Source organism: Gracilinanus agilis, chromosome 4 (assembly GCF_016433145.1).
Source record: "Gracilinanus agilis isolate LMUSP501 chromosome 4, AgileGrace, whole genome shotgun sequence".
In the NCBI taxonomy this organism is placed as follows: Eukaryota; Metazoa; Chordata; class Mammalia; order Didelphimorphia; family Didelphidae; genus Gracilinanus; species Gracilinanus agilis.
The window spans coordinates 262,728,184-262,753,640 of NC_058133.1; the positions used below are offsets into that span (position 1 = coordinate 262,728,184).

Here is a 25,457-nt window from a genome sequence, read left to right on the forward strand (position 1 = left end):
ATCAGTAGCCTTTCTGCTCCCTCTCACTCTCACTTGTGCTCTTTGGGAAAGTCATCTCAACGGCCAGGGATCAGGTCAGGTGCTTTAAAGCAGCCACAACTCTTTAGATAAAATCGAAGAATGAACACAACCTCAGCACATCTATATAAGAAACAAGGCTTAGTCTATGTCCTACAGGTTGATAATGATGTCTTCTTTAGGACTGGTTATCATGCCTATCTGTCTGAAGACCCAGCTAGTCAAAGGGTCTTTTTTAGTTCAGTGGGAAGAGCCCTAAGCTGAGAATCAGGGGACCTGGCTTCTAGTCTCAGCTCTACCACTAATTATATGCTCTTGAGCAAATTATTTCCCCTTTCTGGGCCTTAGTTTCCCCATATGCAAAAGCTAACCCACTTTCTGTTGTGTAGTCTTTATTGCTCTGGAGACAAGAGGTCCAGGGTTCAAATCTGGCCTCAGGTACTTCCTAGCTGTGTGACTGTGGGCAAATCACTAAACCTCATTTGCCTTAGCCCCTTACCCTTCTGTCTTAGTTTTGTTACTGACAGAAAGTAAGTTTTTTTAAAAAGTATATCTTAAGGGGGGCAGCTGGGTAGCTCAGTGGATTGAGAGCCAGGCCTAGAGACAGGAGGTCCTAGGTTCAAATCCGGCCTCAGACACTTCCCAGCTGTGTGACCCTGGGCAAGTCACTTGACCCCCATTGCCTACCCTTACCAATCTTCCACCTATAAGTCAATACACAGAAAGTTAAGGGTTTAAAATTTTAAAAAAAAGTATAAAAAAAAGTATAACTTAATACTAAATACTTTTCTTACACTCACCCTGTTGAGATGATGTATTATTAAAACATTTGATAAGTTTTAAAATGGATAGGGAGGGAGCTCTTATTTTTATTCATTGGCCTTAGGTTCTCTCAGAAACTTCAGGGTCAGTTAGTGTACTTGTAGTCAAGCCTACTCTGATAGGGAACACCCACATTCATCCTTCTCTCCACAGGTGTCTGATGTGGGGGAGGGTGTCCCTTCCCAACTGAAGATGGAAGAATCCAGCATTGCTGTTTCCCAGGTATGTGCTGTTCAGTTGGAAGCTTAACAGCTCACTCAAAAATTTTCTTACTTAATTAAATAAAATTTTAAAAAATTAAAAAAGAGCTCACTCAGCCCAAATATGACCATGCAGGCAGTTTGCTGCCTGAGGAGCAGTCTCTACCAAGTCAATTCTGCCTTAATTACAGTGTTCCTTTACCTTTCACCATAGAGTAACTGTAGCTACTCCTTTCCTTTGCAGCATGCCCCACAACAGATCTTCCTAGATCTGTCTCCTCATAGGACACTAGTCTCACTCAGAGTTCCCTAGCAGGCCAGACCCCATTTCTTAAGCGTGAACTATGCCAGTTGACTCTTTTGGTCCACCCCATTTGTCCTCCACCCCACTCATATGGGAGGATGAGAATGAGGATCTCTAGCTTTCCTTTGCAGGTTCTGCACAACAGCCAGCCCCCTCACAATGGCAAAGGGCAGCAGGTTGGAGATAGAGCATTCCGCTGTGGATACAAGGGCTGTGGCCGCCTCTACACCACTGCACATCATTTGAAAGTAAGTCTGCCTCTTCTACCTTGGAACCAATACTTAGTATTGTTTCGAAAATGGAAGGTAAGGGTTAAAAGAAAAGAAAGTAAGTCTAACAGCAGATGGCTTCATGTAACATTCCCTGGGCTATAACTCACTCCTTTCAGTCTGGCCAAAACAAGGCAAAGCATCCCTGGCACATGCATCCTTATAATGCAGGATGGTAGGGGCTTGAAGTAGGAATAGGAGGCGGGGGCACAGGAGCATGTAGAAAGAGAAGTTTCCATTTGAGGTGACAGAAGAGAAACTTTAGAGGGGCCCTCTAGCATCAGTAGCTGCAGGGGCCTCAAAGTCCTCTAGCCCCAGCTGGCTTCTGAAAACCAGGAGTTTTCTTTTTTTTCTGAAAGAAAACTTAATCCCTTACTCCTGTACTTCATATAGACTTCCTTTTTTTTGTACTCCCTCACTCTCCCCCAGCCCCCAATTAGGAATCCTTTCTACAACATCCCTGTCAACCATCCAGCCAACTTCTGCTTAAATTCCTCTAGTGATAGGGAATTTAGCACCTCTAGAAACACCCTATTATGCTCTTGAATAGTATTATTTTATTAGAAAGTTCTTCCTATTGAACCAAAATCAACATCCTTTAAGCAACATCCACCCATTGGTTCTGATTTTTCTTTGAGTCAGATATTCTACAAAGACTGAAAGGCATGAGCATTTTTAAGGCTACTTTGGGGTCTTTTACATTTTTTGAAAACATCTATTCTGGATTTCCAGAGAAAATAAGTAAATGTGACTAACAACTGATATTAGCAATTAAACTGAACACTTAATTGTGCTCAAGCTTGGTCCCCAAGCTTCTTTGTAGAAGTGGGGGCTATGGGTGTGGAACACTGTATGTACCGTCATACTCAGTTGCCGTATTGCTTAGTTCTGCTGAACTGCTTTTTCCTCCCCCTTATTATTTGTTTTCAGGGCTGGCTCTCTGATATTTGGAACTAAAGGTCATTTTTATTTATTTATTTGTTTGTTTTTCAGCCCTTAGCTTCTGTCTTAAAATGGATATTTAGCATCAATTCCAAGGCAGAAGAGTGGTAAAAGATAGACAATTGGGGTTAAGTGACTTGCCCACGTTCACATAGCTAGGAAATGTGAGGCTAGATTTGAACCCAGGATCTCTATCCCTAGGCCTGGCATTCTATCCACTGAACCACCTAAGGTCATTTTAAAAACAAACTATATCAATAAAATATTTTTAATTAATTTATTTATTTAGAATATTTTTCCATGGTTACATAACTCATGTTCTTTCTCTTCCCTCTTTCCTTCCCCCTCCCTGAGCTGATGAACAATTACACTGAGTTATACATCTCATTATTCAAAACCTATTTCCATATAATTAATATTTGCAATAGAGTGATCATTTAAAGTCAAAATCCCAATCATATCTCCATTGAACCATGTGATCAATCATCTGTTTTTCTTCTGCATTTCTACTCCCACAGTTTTTTCTCTGGATGTGGATAGTGTTCTTTCTTATAAGTCCCTCAGAATTGTCCTGGATCATTGCATTGCTGCTAGTAGAGAAGTCCATTGCTCAATTGTGCCTCAATGTATCAGTCTCTGTGTATAATGTCCTCCTGGTTCTGCTTCTTTCACTCTGCATCAATTCCTGGAGGTCATTTCAGTTCACATGGAATTCCTCCAGTTTGCCATTCCTTTCAGCACAATAATATTCTATCACCACCAGATACCACGATTTGTTCAGCCATTCTCCAATTGAAGGACACCCCTTCATTTTCCAGTTTTTTTTGCCACCACAGAGAGCATGGCTATAAATATTTTTGTGCAAGTCTTTTTCCTTATTATCTCTTTGGGGTACAAACCTAGCAGTGGTATGGCTGGATCAAAGGGCAGGCAGTCTTTTAAAGACCTTTGGGCATGATTCCAAATTGCCTTCCAGTATGGTTGGATCAATTCACAACTCCACCTGCAGTGTATTAGTGTCAATAAGATCTTAAAAACTGACATTTTTATAGCACCTTAAAGTTTTCCAATTGCTTTATATATATTATTTCCTTTGAGTCTCACAGTAAATCTAGTTATTAATTAATATTATTCAATTAATTGTATTATTAATATGACTTAATCATTAATTTAATTAATATTATTAATGGGGTTCTTCTTAAGCAGTAGAGTTTATTTTCTTGTTTTACAGACGAGGAAACAGGTTCATAGAGGTTGTAATTTGTCAAAGGCCACACAGCTAGGAAGTGTCACGGCCAGTTTTGACCACTGCCTCCCTGGGTGGTACAATTGAAACATGCATTGTCTTCTGTTTTCTGGTTGGATATTCATCAGTCATGACTCATGACTGATGGCTGTCTCTTAGCCTTTAGTGGGTGGATCAGTACCTGTTGTCCTGTCTCTCCTGTCCTTTTCTGGACAGCTCTAGAAGTTGCCTTTGTCTTTTGGGTCTGGGGACGGAGGGGACAGTAATCATAGCTCACATTTCCATAGTACTTTGTTTAGAGGTCTTGACATACTTGATCCCATTTCACTGGCACACTCACTCTATGAAGCAGTTGTCCCCACTTTTCAGTGAAGAAGCTAAAGGTAAAAAAAGTTCTTAGTTATAATCAGTAGTAGAGGTGGCTCTGTAGAGTGAGAGCTAGACCTAGAAACAGGAGGTCCTGTGTTCAAATCTGGCCTCAGATACTTCCTATATGACCCTCAGCAAGTCACTTGAGCCCCATTACCTAGCCTTTACCACTCTTCTGCCTTGGAACCAAACACAATAATGATTCTAAGACAATTTTTTTTTAATTCATAGCAGAGCTGGAGGTTTAATGCAATTCTTCTGACTTCAGTTCTAGGGATCTTTCCTACATCTGTACTATATCATGTACATCTACCTACTACCACACTATCATTCCAGATATCTCATTTCTGAAATAGAGTATTCAGTACGGTCAACATTTATTAAGCTCCTACTGTGTGCCTGGCACTGTGCTTAGCATTGGGGATGTGTATAAGAAAATGACAGTCCCTGCCCTCAAGGAGTCTACACTTGAATGGGGGAAAACAACAAACAAAAAGAAGCTTAAACCAGCCATAGCACTGCTGGTTTTGCACCCCAAAGAGATTATAGATAAAAAAGACTTATACAAAAATATTTATAGCTGCACTTTTTGTGGTGGCAAAAAACTGGAAAATGCCCTTCAATTGGGGAATGGCTGAACAAATTATGTTATATGCTGGTGATGGAATACTATTGTGCTCAAAGGAATAATAAAATGGAGGAATTCCATGTGAACTGGAAAGACCTCTAGGAATTGATGCAGAGTGAAAGGAGCAGAGCCAGAAGAACATTGTACACAGAGACTGATACACTGTGGTAAAATCAAATGTAATGGATTCCTGTACTAGCAGCAATGCAGTGACCCAGGACAGTTCTGAGGGATTTATGGAAAAGAACACTACCTACATTCAGAGGAAGAACTACAGGAGGGGAAACACAGAAGATGAACAACCGCTTGAACACGAGTTGATGCGGACATGATTAGGGATGTAGACTCGAAATCACCACACCAATGCAACTATCAATAATATGTAAATAAGTCTTGATTGATCACACATGTTAAAACCAGTGGAAATGTGCGCTGGATATTGAAAAGGGGGTGAAGGGGAAAGTAAAAACAAGAATCATGTAACCATGGAAAATTTTTCTAAAAAAATAAAATATTCAAATCTAAAAAAAAGGGGAAAAAAAAGAAAAAAGAAGCTTAAAAAAAAAAGAAGCTTAAAAAGCAAGGGAGAAGTGCTCAGGGACTGAGAGGTTGGGGGATTTCTTATGGGGGACTTCAGAGTCTATAGAGTTGAAACCTAACAGAGCTATATTTGCATAATGGAGTGATCTGGAAGTCCAGATTCTGCCCTCTATAAAGGAAGTCATTGAGAAGAGTTTGGGACTCTACATCCAGCCCTCCAATCAGAGGGGAGAGGAGGCTGAGGGAAGTGGAATCCAAAGTTTAAGTTTACAGCTGGGTGATATTAGAAGTGATGAGCATATTCTGAGAGGGGCATCTGTGGGGGTTTGAAACCAGACCTAAGCTACAGATGCAAAGCAGAGAGAAGAATTTGTACCTTCCTTTGAAGGTGATTCAGATATAATGTTTGGAGTTCTTATCTTATTCTTCTTCACCACTGATATCAGTCTGAAAACCTTTTGCTCCTTATAGTAACTGATAAGAGTGGGATAAAATGCACAAATATAAAGAAAAAACAAATTGTAAGATAGGCAAGGAGCCAGGGTTCTGGTGCCCTGAGCACTAAAAGCAGCCTAAGTCACCAGTTATATCCCTCTAAATACCACTCTTTCTCCTGGACCCACAGGTACATGAACGAGCTCACACAGGTGATCGACCATACAGATGTGACTTCCCCAGCTGCGGAAAGGCCTTTGCTACAGGTAGAACAATTTTAATTTAATTTTTATTATCATGAAAAACACACTTCCATATTGGTCATTGCTGTAAGAAGAGCACACTCATATGTAACAATACCCCAAAAATAAAACCATAAATACACTAATGTGAAAGATAGGATGCTTTGATCCTCATCCATCTGACTCCAACAAGTTCTTTCTCTGGAGGTAGATAGCATTCCTTGTATAAGTCTTTAGGATTGTCCTGGATCGTTACATTGCTGAGAGTAACCAAGCTTTCACAGTTGATCATCATACAATATTGCTGTTACTATGTACAATGTTCTCCTGGTTCTGCTTATTTCACTCTGCATTAGTTCCTGCAGATCTTTCCAGCCTTTCTGAAATCATCTTGCTTATCGTTTCTTATGACACAGGAATTCCATCATCAATATGTACTGCAATTTGTTAACCCATTCCTCAATTGATGGTCATTAGTAGGACCTTTTTTTTAAGTTTCTAAATATTCTCTGAAGAATTCCACTTTCTAGGAGGGGTGATATAGTCTATTGGAAAGAATGTTTTATTAGGAATCAAAAGAACTAGGTTCTTGTCTTGTATCTGCCACATTCTACAGCTGTGAACTTAGAGAAATCACTTCCTCTCTCCAAACCTTAGTTTCCTTAACTATGAAACTAGGACCATAGGCTCTACTCCAACTCTGTAATTCTGTTCATAATTTATTAGATGGCTGGTAAGGAGAAAAGTAAGACTGTCCCCTCTAGTACCTTTGTGACTTACTAATTTAGAACAGATTAGAGGAAATGGGCTTTGAAGAGGCAAAGATCAAGAACCCATATGCCCAGACTCAAGATTGGGGAAAGCTAGGACTAGGAGTACCGAGAAATCTTGGGTTTTGGGGATGGATAATTATGTCCATCTTGAGAAGGGAAGAGAGATGGTGAAGAAAATCTCTGTGCATGCAAGTAGTACCAGTTGATACTTACTTCTCCCCTCCCACAGGGTATGGTCTGAAGAGCCACGTGCGCACCCATACTGGTGAGAAACCATACAAGTGCCCAGAGGAGCTGTGCAACAAGGCCTTCAAAACGTCAGGAGACCTTCAGAAGCATGTCCGCACCCACACTGGTGGGCCTTCTGCCTTCTCCTGTTATTTCAATCCTCCCTATTCTCTGACCCAATAGCATATAATGTCCCCTTCATGTTTTCCTGTTCCTTCCAAGCATGATTACACTGTCAAAGAGACCCCCATCCCAACTCCTACCACCTCCTCAAACACAGAAAGCTCTCAGGCTAGTAGCCTTGGGCGCAAAACACTTCCATCACAGTCCCCACTAACTACCTTGGCACAGGTCTCCTCCCATGCTACCCTCATCTGTCCTTGTCTCCCCATAGGTGAACGCCCTTTCCGGTGCCCCTTTGAGGGCTGCGGCCGATCTTTCACTACATCTAATATCCGAAAGGTACATGTCCGCACTCACACAGGGGAGAGGCCCTACACCTGCCCGGAGCCCCACTGTGGCCGTGGCTTCACCAGTGCCACCAACTACAAGAATCACGTGCGCATTCACACAGGTGGGACAGCTGGCACCCAAGAACCCTCCCTAGCCCAGCCCAGGACCCTTCCTCACCCTGTCCCTGCTTTCAGGGACTCCAGCTCTCTTGACCTAAGCAGTTTTCTCATTTCACCATCCAACATCCTTTTCCCATTGGGTACTCCATGACAAGCAGGATGGTTAATGTTCAGGCTGAATCAGCACCTTGGTTCTGGCTGGTATTTTGTTAATGAGCCTCTCCATTCAGACTGGTGTTGGCAGAGCCAGGGCCCAGAGAAGTTGCTCTCAGTTTCCTGCTCCTCTCCTCCTATCTCTGCTGAATTCTTCCCTCTCTAGTTATAGCCCCAGAAGAGAAAGTAGGATGGAAATAGGTGGGGGGGAAGGCAGAGTATAATGTTCCCTTTGCCCTCCATCCTTCCACCTGCTGTGGGACTCGTACATACCAGCCCCTCACATTATTTTCCCCATCTCCTGGTTTCAGAGCCTACCCCCTTAGCCTCGCATGTCACTTCCCCAAAATTTTGTATGCCTTCTCCTTCATTGGCTTTGTGTTGTCCCCTCAGACACATCCTCCCTCTCCCCCATCCCGTGCCAAGTCCATAAGCATGCATTTATCACATGTTCCCTTTGATGGTTACATTGCTCCCTCTGGTCCCACCTACTCTTCCCTTCCCAAACCCAGCACCCCAGTCCAGGCCCTATGTCCCTATTCACAGCCCCAGCTCTCCCTCTTTGTGTTCTTAGCTTCCCTCTCACAGTCCCGTCTCCTTGCTTGGGCCCCTAGTTCCCCTTTCACCACCTCTGTCCCCCACCCCAGTTCCTCACTCACCAGCCCCATCCTCCCCTCTCTGTCCCCCTAGTTCCCCCCTTGCCAGCCCTAGTCCCCACCCCCCTCACAGCCCAGTGTCCCCAGGGGAGAAGCCGTACGTCTGCACGGTGCCGGGGTGCGGCAAGCGCTTCACTGAGTACTCCAGCCTGTACAAGCACCACGTGGTGCACACACATTGCAAGCCTTACACGTGCAGTAGCTGTGGCAAGACCTACCGGCAGACCTCCACCCTGGCCATGCACAAGCGCAGCGCCCATGGTGAGCTGGAGGCCACCGAGGAGAGCGAACAGGCCCTCTATGAGCAGCAGCAGCTGGAAGGTGAGGGCAGGGGGCCACCCCCACAAAGCAGGGCCAGGGAGAAGTCAAGCTTTGGTGTGCTGACCAAGAAATAACCTGTGCCTCCCTCACCCTGCCTCCCTCAGCTGCAAAAGCAGCTGAGGAGAACCCCCTGCCCAAAGGGCCTCACATCACTTTTCTATCAGAGGTGAAAGAAGAGGGGGACATCCCCGCACAGGTGACCATGGTGACAGAGGAGGACAGAGCTCCCCAGGTGGCACTGATCACCCAGGATGGCACCCAACAGGTACAGGCTTCAGGGCTAGGGGTAGAGGGAGGATATCCCCTATTACCAACAAAATTGCACACCTCAGTCTGATTATCTTAGGAGAGGACATGTGTCTATAATAGCCCCCAAGCTCTGCTCGATACCGACTCCTCTACCTTGGCAGACTTGTAGGCAGAAGTTAGAGCCATACAGTCCCCAAAGAGTAGCCTTGCCAATTCAAAGACTTAGATGGCCTCTTCAGTCTTTGGAAGCTCTGGGCAGAAACCCCCCAAAGCATCAGTTCCACTCCTCTGGGGGAAAAAATGGAACTCCTGATTCCAGCCAAGTCATAGGGATTCAGAAAGCTCAGGGGAAGTAGCATGATGCTAGAAGTTGATTCATTGCCAAGGGTTCCAGAGATTCAGTTCTAATCCTTAATCTCTTAGAGCAGTAACCTTGGGCAAGTCACTTCACTTCTCTGCCTTATTTCCTCATCTATCAAAAGGCAGCTAGGTGTTATCAGGCCTGGCGATGGGAGAACATGGATTCAAATGTAGCCTCAGACACTTCCTAGCTATGTGACTCTGGGCAAATCACTTAACCTCATTTGCCTAGCTCTTGCCTTATTGTCTTAGAGTTGTTACTAAGACAGAAAATAAGGGTTAAAAAAGAAAGATGATAATACCTTCCCTATTTACTTGATGGAGTTATCGTGAAGATTCAGGCCTATACTGTCTACATGGAACTGAGCAAGTGCAGTTGTTGATATTGATGATAGTCACAGCTTCAATCATAAGATTTAGAACCAAGATCATAGAACTTAGGCCTTGAACATGATCTAATGCACCCCCCTCATTTTACAGATGAGGAGACTGAGGCTCAGAGAGGGATAGTGACTTGCCCAAAATTATTCAGAGTAAATAGCAGAGCTTAGATTCAGGCCCATGTCTTCTAATGTCCAAATTCAGGATTCTTTTTACCACATTCCATAACTCTGCCATACTCCTCCATGCTAAATCAATTTCATTGGTTCTTGGTGACTAGTGTATAATCTCCCAGAAGATGGGCATTGTATCTTTTCTATTCATTTGTGTATCCTCCTCCTGTACCTAGCACATTGTATTGTAAATTTTCAAGAAGTGCTTTAATAAATGTTTACTGAATTGCAAGTAGAGCAGGCCCACATTACACCCTTATAATCCCTACAGGAAAGGGTTGATGGAACAACTAACAAAACCATCCATAGCCTGGGCATTCTCCTAACTCTTTTCTTCAAACTTCTTATCTACAGGTCAGTCTGTCCCCTGAAGACTTGCAGGCCCTAGGAAGTGCCATCAGCATGGTGACTCAGCATGGTGGCACAACCCTTACCATCCCCAGCCCCGAAGACCTTGCCACCTCTGGTACACATACTGTCACTATGGTCAGCGCTGACGGCACCGAGACACAGCCAGTATGATCTGGGGTTTTTGTTCTCTCTTTGTCCTACTCATTAGAGGCCTTTGAGTCATTGGTGGATGACTCAACACCTCTTACTGCTCTAATGACTCTTTCTCCCCCTCAATATAGATTCCCTAAGTTAATATAAGTATCATCTTAAAGACAAATGGATGGGGGTGAGGGGGGTGTAGCTGGGTGGCTCAATGGATAGAGAGCCAGACCTAGAGACAGGAGGTCCTAGGTTCAAATCTGGCCTCAGACACTTCCTAGCTGTGTGACCCTGGGCAAGTCATTTAATCCCTATTGCCTAGGGTTTAAAAAAATTTTTTTTGATCAGGAATCAGGAGATCATTAGTCCCAGTCACCTACTGCAGGGCCTTGGGCAAATCACTTCCCTCTCTGGACTTTTATTTTTGTTCTCTACAAAATGTGGCTGTGGGAGGTGGGACTAGATGAGCTCCAGACTTTGTTGATGTTCTAAAACTCTGTGTTTCTAACCCACTGGATCAGGTTAGACTGGAAAAGGCCCAGTCTCCTTTAGCCCTGAGCCTCAGGCTAATTAGCATCAGAATCTTAATCGCCTTCTCCAGTTTTTCTTTGAACTTGCTCCAAAACCTTTATTCTGAGATGCTTGAGAATAGGCGGAGAGAGGGGGGAAAAAACCACTCTTCTGTCCTTTAGGTTACCATCATAACCTCGGGGGCCATGGTGACTGAGGATTCAGCGGTAGCATCCCTTCATCACCAGCAGGTGGCACTGTTGGCCACGGCCAATGGCACTCACATTGCAGTGCAGGTATGTGACCATAGCAGAGCAGGATATCATGAAGTCTAAAAAAACCCCAAAAAAACATTTGAAATGGACCTTCAGAAAGAACTTCTTTCACGGGAGCAGATTCCGTGACCTCCCGCCTTTTCCATCCCTGCCAAAGTAGGATTATAAAGCATCTTGGGGTCTTTCTAGCTGCTCTTCTGAATAGAGTATCAAGTATGAGCTGCCTGTTCCCCTTTCTGCACTGCCAGATCCTCCCCAGAAGCTTCATGCTTCCTCTCTGTAGCATTATTCATCCTCATTCTTTTCCTTCCATTCCCCCTTCTGAGAAGCTTGGCCTCCCAGGAAACAGTTGTCTGCCCTGTGTCATAGTACTGACACCTTTGTAACATTTAAGATTTTGTAGAGAACTTTATATACTGCATCTTATTTGCTCATCTAGAAAGCTGTGTCAGGTGGTTAGTTAATGCAAATGTTATTCTCTCCATTTCATTTACCATTTTATTTACCATTTTATGAGGATTGAGATTTGGAACAGAGAAGTTTTTCACCCAAAGCCTGGTATCAGATGAACTGGGACCACAGCTCAGGCCTTCTGATTCCAAACTCAGTGTGATTTCCACAGGGCCACGGCTGCTTCCTGTTCCCTACAGCCTCTTTTCCTCAATCTGGAGTAGTAATGTGTTAATGACATTAGTAGGAAAGTCATTGAGCCAAGTTAGGAGACTCACTAAATTCGAGATTCATGGCTTCTCAGATTTGGAGGAGAATCCAAAGGCCAACTAGTCTAATTATGTTGGACAAAGTATCTGTGTCACCTTGGAAATGTCATCCTCTCAGAATTCCAGTTTGTAATCTCATCTGTACAATGAGGGGGAAAAGTCCTATCCAGCTCAGAAGTTCTGTGCTTCTGTGATTTTGACTCCTTTTCTCCTAGGAAATGACCTAGGCCCATTACTCCTTCACAACCTCCTTGGCCCTGTTTATCCCTCCTAATCTATGTGTCAACCAACCAATAAATATTTGAGTATTTGAGGTACAACTAACATGATGGTGTTACAGTATAGACTTTGGAACATACAAAAGAGTTGAACAAACTTGCTTCTCACCTACAATGAGTCTTCTTTTTCTCTCCTCACCCACTTGTAGCTGGAGGAGCAGCAGACTTTGGAAGAGGCTATTAGTATGGCTACCGCTGCCATGCAACAGGGGGCTGTGACCCTGGAGACATCCATATCAGAGAGCGGCTGTTGAGACCCTAGAGCAAGCTGGGTCCCACACAGTGGCAAAGAAGATGCTATGTGGTACAGGCATCACTGTCTCCAAGCGTCCAGGCTGTGGATGAACCACGGAAGGTTGCCACGTAGAGGTCGCTGAGCCACAGAAGGCAGCATTGAGAGCAGCATAGTTTGGGGAAAGGGAATGGTTTTGCCATCAATAAGGATGGCAGCCAAAGTAGGGGAGTTCTAGTCATCCTCAGGAGGTGAGAAGGACCCACTGGGTCATCAGACTGCCCTGGGTCTCCCACTAAAGCCTCCCTGGATGTTCCTCTTCCTCTTAACACCTTGTTGCCCCTTACCCCTTTCCTTAGGACAGTGAGCAGAGGTCAAGGATGCCTTGGGGGCTGGCCTTCTGCCCTCAGGTAGTTGCTACCCACTATGTGGGAGGCCCCAGCAGAGGCAGGGGAGGGGGGAGCATCTGGCTCCACCAGAGGATATTCTGGAGCCCCTCTAGCTACATACTGCAATAACTATGGCAGAGGGAGGCCAAGATGTCCAGGCAGATGGCAAGAATTTCCTGAGGGGCCTATGGCAGACAAGAAAGGAGCAGTCTCCCTCAGCCCACCTCCAGCAACTCATACTGTGGCTGGAGCAGAGAGTGGTCCCTGCACTTAGATTGCTGGGTTTGGGATTTGTGTGTGTGTGGTTTTTGTTTGTTTTTTAATTCCATTTTTATAATTTTTTTTTTCTGCTAAGGGTGATGGTGGCGAGTGGGTGGATGCTTATTTAATAAAAGTCCCAAATTTCTGTATGAGTCGGTCATTCTCCCTTTGCACTAGATCCTCAGTAATTCTGAGCCCTCACTTGGATCCAAGGGAACCCTGTGTTTCTCTAGCTATGACTGGGATGAAATATCAGGGCTGGGGTGAGGGTAGGGAGACAAATTGGTACAGAAGATTTGACCCTTTCTAGTGTGGAGCCATAGGTCAGAGCAGACTGTCCCGTCCTCTCAATCCCTCTGCCCTTCCCAAGAATGCCAGGCTTCCTTTGCCACCTACAGCTTCCAGACTCCAGGAGAATTTCAGCCCCATGTTCATCTCTGCTGAGAGCCTTCCCTGTGAGACTCCCCCATTGTACAGCACAGCAATGCCCTCTGACTTAGACAAACCATTTACACGGTATCATGAAGATAGCACTGGATCGAGTATCCAATGAGACCACCTGGGTCTGAGTCCCTACTAGTTGGGCAATTCTAGACAAATCGCTGAAAGTTGAGTTTCTTCACCTATCTAGAAAATGGTGACAGCTATATTTACAGTGCATCCCAACCAGGGTTTATATGTGTGGCTAGAAATGCTCCCAGAGAACATTGTAAGGATGGGAGTAGCCCTCTTCCTCTGCAGCAAAGGATAATTATCAGATGAGTTGGCTTTTGCATTTGGGGAGCCTTGTCCTTTTCCCCAGCTTCTTGGAAGCTTCTAGAGATCAGTGTCCCTGAGTCTTCCTTGGAGTGTGATCCCTGAAGTTGGACTAAATATCTTTCCCACGTGGGTCAGGGAGAGGCTTCTGAGTTAAGACCAGTTGGGTTTGGGCAGGATTATGCTTTAAATTCCCTGGAGGGAAAGGGGGGGGCAGGTTGCACAGGGCTCTATTGGGGTGGCACTGGTTTCCGAGGTGTCCCCTCAGGAGTCCTTCCTCCGACCCATCACCAAGGCATCTTCACGGACCAAAGAGTGGTTCCTTTACCGGCGTGGTCTGAGAAGGCACCATTCCAGCCCGCCCTTTAGGTCAAGGGCTTGTTTGAAGCCTGTGCTTTCAGGGGCCGGCTCCTATTCATCTTGGCCGCCCACCCCCTCTTCCACTCGAGGAGGAACCTCTAGTACTTCAGAGCAGGCAGGTGGAGCTAGTGCTCTGTAGTATGGCCCCTCTGCGGTCTCCGAAGCCGTTTGCATTTCCTGAAACCGGATCTCCTGGGTGTCAGAGCGGCCTCCGGGTCCCAGGCTTCTCGGCCATGGCCCTCCGTAAGGAGCTCCTCAAATCCATCTGGTACGCCTTCACGGCCCTGGACGTGGAGAAGAGCGGCAAGGTCTCCAAGTCCCAGCTCAAGGTGAGCCAGAGGCGGCCCGAGTGGTCGGGCTCGGGAGGAAGGGACCTAAGGCCAGGGCAGAGGTGCCTTTAGCTGCTGAGGCTCCTACGGGGCTTGTTCCCACACCGCCGCCCCCGGAGAGCGCCAGCCGGGCAGTGCAGGTACCTAGAGCCCTACCCCGGGAGGGCGGGAGCCCCACCGGAGCGGCCGTTCTGATGGTAGCCCCACCAGCCTGCTCTGGGACTACTGCTCCGGATGGGACAGCTCCAACAAAGCTGGGGTGATGGACTGATCAAGAGGAGATTGGGAAGCTTTGGAAGAGATGGGCCAGGCTCAGGAGTTCCATACTCAAACTCTGAGCGCACATGGGCCCCCCCCACCACCACCACCCCTGTTCATGCTGGGACGTGTAGCTGCATCTTCCTGCCCCATTTCCTCTGGCGGCTTTCAAAGGAGACAGTTAGAAAGCTCCTCAGTCACTTCCTCTCAGAGCCCATCTCCCCTGCCCACAACCCACCGAGACCTAGTTGGCCCACTACCCCCCAGGACACAGGAAAGACGCTCCCCCAATCACTCTCCCAGGCCCATCAGAGCCCTAGCCCAGCTCTCCCAGGCAGACACTGGAGGTTGAAAAGTTTGAAGCTAAGAGATAGCAGTTAGCAAGGGGTCCCTGGGTGTCATCTTGAAAGGCACTGTCACCTGAGTGACCATAGATCACAGGATTTCCTTCCTTCTGTCCATGCCTATAACAAGTTGGGCTAAGAGGCAGGCAGGGATGCAGCTCTGATGGGCCCGCTGATCCCCAAAAAGCTTTGCTGACTTGAGACAATTCTCAAGGGAGACTTTTCAAACATCCCGCACTGCACTAGGCACCAGAATGGCAAAGCCAAAAATGAAATAATCTCCAGCCTCAAGGAACTTGGGTTTTGTCTAGCGAAACAGCACATACCCATAGAAATGTACACAAGGTCATTTCAGGAGTAGGAGGCACTAACAGCTGAGGGAATCGGGCAGAGGGCCTCACAGAAGAGATGGCTCTCTGAGCTAAAAGAAGATCCAGGGATTTTAGGAGGAGTACAATCCCCATGCAGAGATATGGAGACCGAGAAATAGACTGTCATCTGTTAGGATCTGCAAGAAAGCAGATTGGTTGAACTGTATAGTGCTTTAACATGTAATGAGCTTAGAAAAGTAGGTGGGAGCCAGATTGTGAAGGGCCTTAAATGCCAAACAGAGGCGTTTCTATTTGACCCTAGGGACAGGAGTTCTCTGGGGTTGTGGGTAAAAGGTTAAAGGCAAAAATTAAAAAAAAAAAATCCTTCATAGAACCATGAACCTAGAACTGGGAGAGATCTCTGCTTCCCCCTAGTCCAAACTCCCTATTTTACAGATGAAAAAATGCAGTCTGGGAGATGAATATATATAGAATATATATAGAATGATTGGGATGGAGTGAGTTATTTATGTCCCACCCAACTTCTGCCTAACTGAATTCAGAGCCAGTTTACAAGGAAGAGTTCTAGCCTCTATAACCTTCACTACTCCTCTATCCCTCAAAGGTTTGTTGTTTGTGACCATTTGAGTTTTTTTGGCAAAGATACTGAAGTGGTTTGCCATTTCCTTCTTCCATTATGAGGAAACTGAGGCAGAGTTACCAGGGACTCATTTCTGGAGTCTGATTAGTCAGTGGGAGACAGGACAAGCCAGCCTGTTTTCCAGACTGGTTCTCTCTTCTCCCCATCCACCCAATGACACAAAACTCTGTTTTCCTCAGGCACTTGGGCTAGAATCCCTGACCCGGGGAGGCAGGGAAGACTGCCTATATCATGACTCCCTTTGTCCTGACCATTCCACAGTCCTATTCAAGCCTACACCCCAGTTAACTCTTCTGAAAATTGCCTTTAGGATTGTCAGGTGCCTCTGGCTGGCTAGGGCTCACTATCGATCACTCTCAGTGAGTCAATAAACATTTATTAAGCACTCACTATGTGCTGGAATCTGATTCTATTACATGCTAAGTGCTGGAAATGCAAAGAAAGGAAACACACTCATTGCTCTCAAGAAGCTTACAATCTAAAGTCCTGGGACCCCACTTTAAGTGGGGAATCTGGGAAAATAGGAGTACTCGTTACCCTATTATTACCCCCAAACTAGGACAGTTTCTTAACCAGAACCATTCAAGTTTAAGGGTAGATAATCTCTAAGGAAGGAGGTTCCATGGCCTTCCTGAGTATTGTACTAGAATAATCAACAGAATTCATACAGATTTTTCTCTTTTATTCCTGAATCCCTTTTGCTAAAGAAACATGTAGTTTTGATTCTGTTGCCAGAACACTGATCTACCCACCCCAGAAACTTATCTGTTATTATTCAGTACCCTCCAACTCCATCCTCAACCCAATACTTTCAGCTTTTCCCAACTCCTTTAGTCTTCCCCATGCTAGCTACCATTGATTTGTCCCCATCACCAGGGGCCCCTCAAGTTTTTCTCCATGTTCTCTATGCCCCCTTTATGTAGAAACACTAGCCTAGTTTATGGCTCTTCCATTCTACACAGTCAGCCAGAGAGGCCTACCCAGTCCAGATGCATGCCCAGGCCAATACTTCAGTGCACTAAAGCATTTAGAGACAGCACATTCCCCAGGGAAGAATATGCCAGGAGATTAAATTGTTTGGTTTATGTTCCTTTATGACCATGGGGGTCAGCTATATCTTTTTATTAAACCCTTACTTTCTGTGTTAGAATCAATATTAAGTATCAGTTGGTTCCAAGGCAGAAGAGTGGTAAGGGCTAGGCAATGGGGGTTAAGTAATTTGCCCAGGGTCACACAGCTAGGAAGTATCTGAGGTCAGATTGAACCCAGGACCTTTTAACTCCAGGTCTGGTGTTCTATCAATTGCACTGCCCCTTAAACCTGCTTTTTTTTTTTTTTTTTTTTTTTAAATTTTTACCTTCCATCATAGAATTAATACTATTGGTTCCAAGACAGAAGAGGGCTAGGTAATGGGGGTGAGTGACTTTCCTAAGATCAGAGAGGTAAGAAGTGTCTGAGGCCAGATTTAAACCAAGGACCTCCTGTCTCTAGATCCTACTCTCAATCCTCATAATCCTCAGCTATGTTGAGAATCAAGCTGAGCACCAACTGCCATAATAGATAAGTCATTCCATTTTTCTGAGTCTCAGTTTCCTCATCTGTAAAATAAGGGAGTCAGATTAAGTATCCCCTGAGGTCCCTTTCTAACACTATATTATAATAATTTGGTCAAAATAGGACAGTGGTACATATAAAATGATAGGATTAGGTGGAATGATCTCTAGCCTACCATCTTTTAGGTATTCTCTAGTTTGGATCCTTGATTGTCCTCTTAGATTAACTATGTCAATAATGAAGAGCCCAGGGAAAAGGAGAGCTGTTGATGGATTTTGTGATAGGATGAGAGGAGGAAGAGGATCAAGAAAAGCCCAAGGAAGCCTCTTCAGTGGTGACAAGGGAACTAGTATGGGAGGAAGTGATGGTCAGGCCTAGGAGGCCGGAAAGGACAGAAGAGCAATAGAGAAGTGGTCAGAAAACAGAGGAAGAAGTTAAGAAAGGAGATAAATAGTACCAACACCAGATAGCCAAAATAGAGAATTCCTCCCTTCCTTTCTTCTCCAACTTTCCCTTTCCTTCCTCCTTAGCATTGGTGCATTTGGAGACTATGGACATTCTGTTGTTCATTATGGGGCTGACCCTGCCTTAAGTGCTTTTGTCCAGTCCTAAAAGAGACACAGAGAGAGATCAGGAGAGGAAAGGAGGAAAACATGGTCTTTTAGGAAAGATTGAATAAGCAAGAATTAGTCAACCTGGAAAAAACAAAGCCAAGAAGGCATCCCATAATGCTCTTTGAAAGTTACTTATGGGAACAGGTAGGTGGCTTAGTGGATAGAGAGCCCAGCCTGGAGACAGGAGATCCTAGGTACAAATTTGGCTTCAAACACTTTCTAGCTATGTGATCTTGAGCAAGTCACTTAACCCCAAAATTGCCTAGGCCTCACTGCTTGTCTGACTTGGAACTGATGCTTAGTATTGATTCTAAGACAGAAGGTAAGAATTTTTTTTAAAAGAAAAAAGTTACTTATAGAAAGTGGAAAATGTCCTTTTATCAGGTGGCTCAGTGGATAGAGAGCCAGGCCTGAAGTTGAGCGGACCTGGACTCAAATTTGACATTAAGTACTTCCTGGTGAGTCACTTTACCTCAGTTTCCTAGCCCTTAATGCTCTTTTGCCTTGAAACCAATACTTTGTATTAGTTCTTACTAATCCTTAGTATTATACTTAGTATTCATTCTAAGACAGAAGGTAAAGGTTTTTTTTTTTAATTTTTAAAAAGAAAATGTCCTTTTGTCCATTTATAATGCTAACAGAACAAGAAGAAAAAGATTTGAGCTGTAGCAGGATATTTATGACTTCCCAACAACTGAAAGCTATTGAGTTTTTGTTTTTATTTGATTTGGTCTTAAGAGTAGACAATTTTATTGTTATGTGGCGAAGGCTAGCTGAATGTAGCTTAGATGATTTTAATTTTATTGGAAACATCCAAAGTGTCATACATAGCCCCTTTAGGACAAGTCAAACTCAGGCCTTCTTAATTCCATCAAGCCTGTTCAGTGTACTGACATGAACACAACATTGGTGTCAAACCTTTACAGTCTCTTTCATCTATGGTTTGTTTGATCTTGACCTCCACAATGAATTCCAGGGTTCTGTTGTCCTTGGTCTTGTTCATAGCAGATTAGTGATCAAGGAAAACTTGATGGCACAGTCAATCAGTCAATAAGGATTTATTAAGTGCCTGCTATGTGCCAGACACTGTGCTAAAAGCCAGATTGTTTCCGCTAAAGGAACTTTTCCAAGGTTTTTTGGGCTATCTTCAAAACCAAAGTTTCTTGGATCACTGGAGAGTAAGTAAGAGATGTTTGAGTTTTGTTCTTAATGTACACCCTTCAACGCTGCCTTCTTGGCCTTCATTTTCTATTTGGCTTCTGACTTGAAAGAAGCAAATACTTCCTTCTTCTCCTTCAGTGCTATCTCAGGGGAAAGAAAGGGTAAGGGCTATAAAGATTTTTTAATTTAAAATTTTTTTCAATTGACAGAAATATTGTTTTCTCTCTCCTACCAAATTGGAAAAAAAAAAAAGGCAAACAAAACCTTTGTAACAAATATGCATGGTCAAGCAAAGCAGATGTCTACATTGGCCATGTCCAAAAAATACATCTCAATACAGACCCTGAAGTAAGGAGAATCATGGATGCTCTGGAATCATGGTTGGCCATTTCATTGCTCAGAGTTCTTATGATTTTCAAAGTTATTTGTTTTCAAAGTTATTTACAATATTGTCATTGCTTAAACTGTTCTCTTGTTGAGAGCTAGAGGGTCATAGGATTTGAACCTGAAAGGGACCTTAGTGTGTTGTTGTTCAATTGTTTCAGTCCTGTCTGATTCTTCATGATCCCATTTGGGGTTTTCTTGGCCATAGATCCTAGAATGGTTTGCCATTTCCTTCTCCTGCTCATTTTACAGATGAGAAAACTGAGGCCAGCAAGGTTAAGTGACTTACTCAGAGTATCTGAGGACAGATTTGAACTCAGAAAGATGAATCTTCCTGACTCCAGACCCAACATTCTATTCTTTGCACTGTACCTTAGTGTGACATTCTCATTATTATTTTTTTTTTAACCACTGTATTGGTTCCAAGACAGAAAAGGGGTAAGGACTTAATAGTGGAGGTTAAGTGACTTGCCCATGGTGGCACAGCTAGGAAGTATCTGAGGCTAAATTTGAACCCAGAATCTTCCCATCTCTTGGCCTTGTTCCCTATCCTCTAAGTCACCTAGCTGTCCCTACTTCTTCATTATTTCAGTGAAGAAACCAAGACCCAGAGAGACTTTCTCATTGTCACACAGTGCAGCAACAATTCATTTAACATGGGTGGACCTCACTTTCCTCAATTATAAAATGAAGGGTTTGGATGAGATAACCTACAGATTCCCCTTCCGGTTGTAAATCTATAACACTAAGAGTGGAGTTCTTGGGGATGTACACTTTATAAGAGCTTTAAGAATGAGCACTCTAGGGGGCAGCTGGGTAGCTCAGTGGATTGAAGAGTCAGGCCTAGAGATGGGAGGTCCTAGGTTCAAATCTGGCCTCAGACACTTCTCAGCTGTGTGACCCTGGGCAAGTCACTTGACCCCCATTGCCCTACCACTCTTCCACCTATGAGCTAATACACAGAAGTTAAGGGTTAAAAAAAATAAAAAATAAATAAAAATAAAAAGAATGGATACACTAAGGGGGCAGCTGGGTAGCTCAGTGGATTGAGAGCCAGGCCTAGAGACCGGAGGTCCTAGGTTCAAATCTGGCCTCAGACACTTCCCAGCCATGTGACCCTGGGCAAGTCACTTACTCCCATTGCCTAGCCCTTACCACTCTTCTGCCTTAGAGCCAATACACAGTATTGACTCCAAGACGGAAGGTAAGGGTTTTAAAAAAAAGAATGGGTACACTGCTCTTTGAATGGGCTTAGATAGAGCTGAGCTTTGAAGGACTCAAGTCTTATAATCTTTGATTTTAGGCCTGATAGCAACAGAACCCAGAACTTCCCCTTAACTAGAATGAACTACTGGGAAAAGTTAAAAGAAAGCGAATATATATTTACTATGTGCCTGGCACTGTCCTAAGTGCTTTACCAATGTTATCTCATTTGATCTCTCACATCAGCTCTAGGAGGTACAGGCTGTTGTTATCCCCATTTTACAGATGAGAAAACTGAGGCAGAGGTTATGTAACTTGCCTGGAAAATACCTAATGCTAGATTTTAAACTCGGATCTTCCTGATTCCAAGATCAGTGCTGTATATCCACTAGATCACTTAGCTGTCTCCGGAGAAGGATGAAAGGTATAGCAGATTCAGGCACCTTCCTCCTCGATAGATCCAGTAATGGGATCCTAGATGAAGAGCTGATAAGGACCATAGAGGTCATCTCATCTTTTGTTATTCAACCATTTCAGTCATGTCAGATTTTTCATGACCTCATTGGGAGTTTTCTTGGCAAAAGTACTGGAGTGGTTTGCCATTTCTTTCTCCAGCTCGTTTTTTTGTACAGATGAGGAAACTGAGGCAAATGCGGAAAGTGTCTTGCCCAGGGTCACACAGCTAGGAAGTGTCTGAGTCTGGATTTGAACTCAGGAAGATCAGTCTGCCTGACTCCAAATCCAGTGTTCTCTCCATTAGTCCACCTACCTGCCATCACATCTAACCTCATTCATTTTATAGGTCAGAGAAAGAAGACCTAAGAGAAATTTAAGTGATCTCTCTTATGTCACATAGATATAATCACAGAAGTAATAAGTAACAGAGTTAGATCTAATCCTCATTCCCAGTCCAGTGTTCTTTCAACTGCCCCATTGGACCTTCCATTAAGGTTTCTTCAATTTCTCCCCCTGCCTCCATAGAAGTCAGAGAGAAGCTCACTGTACTAACAGTGCTTTTTACTCTTTTTGTTGGGGGAAAGGGGAATGGGGAGGAATCCCTGAACAGAGAGAGCTTGACCCTTCACATACTTTAAAGAGTTTCCCTCAGAGGGTGGGATTGAAAAATCTTATAGTCAATGAGATTTCAGAGCCCTTTCCCTAAGTACAGGTCTAATGACATTAGTCATCATCAGGGATCTCCAGCAGTATCCAGTTGCCTTTAGGATCAAATAGAAACCCTTCTCTTTGGGCATTGAAACCTGATTCCATAACATTTTTCCAACTCAGACACTTCCTAGTTATATGACCCTGGGTAAGTCACTTAACCCCCATTGCCTAGCTCTTACCACTCTTCTGCCTTGGAAGCAATGCATAGTATTAATTCTAAGATGGAAAATATGGCTTAAAAAAAAACTTTTCCAGGCCCACTTTAGATCCTTTGTCCTCTGCAATGTTCAGTCTTTTCAGTTCTGTCTAACTCTTCGTGATCCCATTTGGGGTTTTCTTGGCAAAGATACTGGCATGGTTTGCCATTTTCTTTTCCAGCTCATTTAGATATTGCTCAGATCATGTTCCTTAGATGAGGAAACTGAGGTCAACAGGGTGAAGTGATTTACCTAGGCTACCACAGCTAGTACATGTCTGAGGCTGGATTTGAAATCAATTCTTCCTGACTCCAGCTCTACCCACTGCCTCATCTAACATGTAGAAGGTGTTTAATAAATGCTATTTTTCTCCTTACATAGTATTTTTTTTAAATGCTTGCCTTCTGAAGAAGAGTGGTAAGAATTAGGCACTGACTGTCAAGTGACTTTCCCAGAGTCACACAGCTAGTAAGTATGTGAGGCTCAGATTTGCATCCAGGACCTCTCCTCTCTTGGCCTGGCTTTCTATCCAGTGCGACACCTAGCTGCCCCTCCTTACACAGACTTTTACAGCAGTGGCGTCAAACTTAAATAGAAAGGAGACTGTCATGCATAAGGATTTCTACAGCTTAGAAATCCACATAGTAACATCATCTATTTTCTGTCCTATGGCATTTTTACTTATTTCATTAAATGTTTCCCAATTAGATTTTGTTCTAGTTTGGTTCCCATGATGTTTGATACCTTTGCTTTAACATCTCGTCCCAAATCCAGCTGGGATGTCCAATAGTAGCCTTGTAGTCTGTGCTAATTTAATGCCCAATATCACCTGTCCCCACCCAGGGGTGGAATTGAACACTGGCCAACTTCTGAGCTGGTGGAGAGGTTCCAAAAGGGGCTAGGATGGGCCCCGAGGGTTCTCTCCAATCCAGGGGGAACACAAGGAGAAATCCTACAAGAAGGAAAATGGGGAAAAGTCATGTTCAGGGCAAAAAGGGAATCAACAAGCAACTCCTAGCCAAAACATTCTCACTTAGGACAAGTATTTGTTCTTCCCCACCTCCTTGGGGGACTGAGTGTGCCAACTTTCCCCTGAGCCTGGATTTACTCTGGCCATTGTACAACCCTGCCTTGGGTGTAGAAGCATGAGGATTTATCCCAGGAGAGGACTCAGGAAGACTTGAGTTCAAATGCAGCCTCACACACTTACTAGCTACACAACCTTGGACAAGTCATTTAAATTCTGTTTGCCTGCATCTGTAAAATGGGGATAATATTAGCAGAACTCTTGTGAGGTGATCACAGTAAATCACTTAGCACAACACCTAGCATATAGTAGGCACTATATAAATACTAGCTTTTAGGAATGATAGTAATTAGAAATGGGCTAATATGGGGAATAGTAGAAAAAAAAACTCTAATCTGGAATCAAAAGATCTGTGCTTCAACTTACTCTTCCATAAAAATGATCAGAATATTGTCATTTTCCAAGCATGGTCAAATCTTTATGACTCCATTTGGAGTTTTCTTGGCAAAGACCCTGGAGTAGTTTGTCATTTCCTGTTCCAACTCATTTTATAGATGAGGAAACTGAGGCAACCTGGGTGAAGTGGCTTACCCAGGATCACACAACTAGAAGTTTGCCATTTCCTTCTCCAGCTCATTTGACAGATGAAGAAACTGAGGCAAACAGGGTAAAATGACTTGCCCAGGGTGCCAAACCTAGTAAGTGTCTGAACTCAGAAAGATGAGCCTTCCTGACTCCAGGACTGTGCTCTTATCTTCCTAGCTCCCATATGATCAGAACAGATGATTCTAAGGCCCCTCCAGCCCTAAATAGCTAGAATTCTATCCCGTATTTCCCCTCGTAGACTAGAGGAGAAAGGGGCCCCAAACGGAGGGTTCTGCGACCCCTCAGCCTGGCTCAGCCTTGCTCAGCCTAGCTCAGCATCGTCGGGATCCCGGGGTCCCTTGCGGAACACTCCTAGGTGGCCACACCCCTTTCCTGACCCCAGCTGCGCTAGCCGAAGCACACCCTGTTCAGGAAGCCCTCACAGTCTGAGGTTTGCCAATCTCTCCGTCTGGGGACTGGCTCGGAGGCCCTGGCTTCCTGGAGCCCTCCCTTTCTCATCATCCTGATACCCCACGAGGCTATATGAGCCCACGCGGATCACCACAGCCCTGGAGTTGAGGAGCTGCAGCCCTTCCCCCCAGCCTGGGTCTTGCGTGGGCTGGGCCTGGGGAAGGGCAGTGGTGAGAAAGAGAAATGAAGAAACTGGTTGTTTCAATTGGGCCCAAAGGAGATGGCTGGTGTGATTAAAGTTAGGTGGGGACAGAAGAACTGCCCATACATGGATAGAGACAGAGCAAAGAAGCTGAAGAGGAAGAAAGAACGTTAGTTAGAGATCTTCTAGTCCTTGGGTTCAGACAAAACAAAACTAAAAAAAAATTTTTTCTTTAAATCTTGATAACTATATTTCCCCATAATTGGTTTCCTTTGTTAGCTTATGTATTTTATTTTGTGTATTTTAAAATACTAGGTTTTATCGGATTACCAAAGGATTCTGTTACATTAATGAAAGGAACTAAAAAAAGTTCATTGTTATACATATATTCTGGAAGGGTATAGAACAAGTTTTCCCATTTTTCATTATTTGAATATAAAAATAAAAGATGTTTGGATAAACAGGGAAAAAAATGTAATTTGAACAACAAATGTTAAGAACCCTTCATCTTGCCAAGACTAGAGATGGAAAGTTCTAGGTTCAAACGTGGCCTCAGACACTTCCTAGCTGTGTAACTCTGGACAAGTCACTTAACCTCAATTGCCTAGCCTTTACCAGTACACAGTATTGATTTCAAGACAGGAGGGAAGGGTTTTTATTTTTTTAAAAAACCTATCTAGTCTTATTCCCCCATTTTAGTGAATGAGGATGCAATTTCTGACAGAAGGGAAAGCAACCTTTTTTCTTTTTTTGCTTCAGTATGTTTTATTTTTTTCCTAATTGCATGTGCAAACAATTTTAGCATTCATTTTCTTCCTTCCTTCCTTCCTTCCTTCCTTCCTTCCTTCCTTCCTTCCTTCCTTCCTCTCTCTCTCTCTCTCTTTCTCTCTCTCTCT

At 44.1% G+C, this 25,457-nt stretch overlaps 2 protein-coding genes across 2 annotated transcripts in view; both read left to right on the forward strand.

Annotated features, from left to right (window-relative positions):
• ZNF76 (zinc finger protein 76) overlaps positions 1-13,186 on the forward strand; it is a 41,632-nt gene extending 28,446 nt beyond the window's left edge. Inside the window, exons 6-14 of the mRNA XM_044674243.1 lie at positions 1,476-1,592; positions 5,964-6,039; positions 7,018-7,143; positions 7,411-7,590; positions 8,485-8,718; positions 8,823-8,983; positions 10,236-10,397; positions 11,066-11,179; positions 12,305-13,186. Of these exons, the coding sequence (XP_044530178.1) occupies positions 1,476-1,592; positions 5,964-6,039; positions 7,018-7,143; positions 7,411-7,590; positions 8,485-8,718; positions 8,823-8,983; positions 10,236-10,397; positions 11,066-11,179; positions 12,305-12,409 (1,275 nt within the window). The 3' untranslated portion in view covers positions 12,410-13,186. The remainder of the gene's footprint in view (positions 1-1,475; positions 1,593-5,963; positions 6,040-7,017; positions 7,144-7,410; positions 7,591-8,484; positions 8,719-8,822; positions 8,984-10,235; positions 10,398-11,065; positions 11,180-12,304) is intronic.
• Positions 13,187-14,371: 1,185 nt separating this feature from the next.
• Positions 14,372-25,457, forward strand: part of DEF6 (DEF6 guanine nucleotide exchange factor) — a 44,427-nt gene continuing 33,341 nt past the window's right edge. Inside the window, exon 1 of the mRNA XM_044675283.1 lies at positions 14,372-14,482. Coding sequence (XP_044531218.1) covers positions 14,387-14,482 — 96 coding nt within the window. The 5' untranslated portion in view covers positions 14,372-14,386. The remainder of the gene's footprint in view (positions 14,483-25,457) is intronic.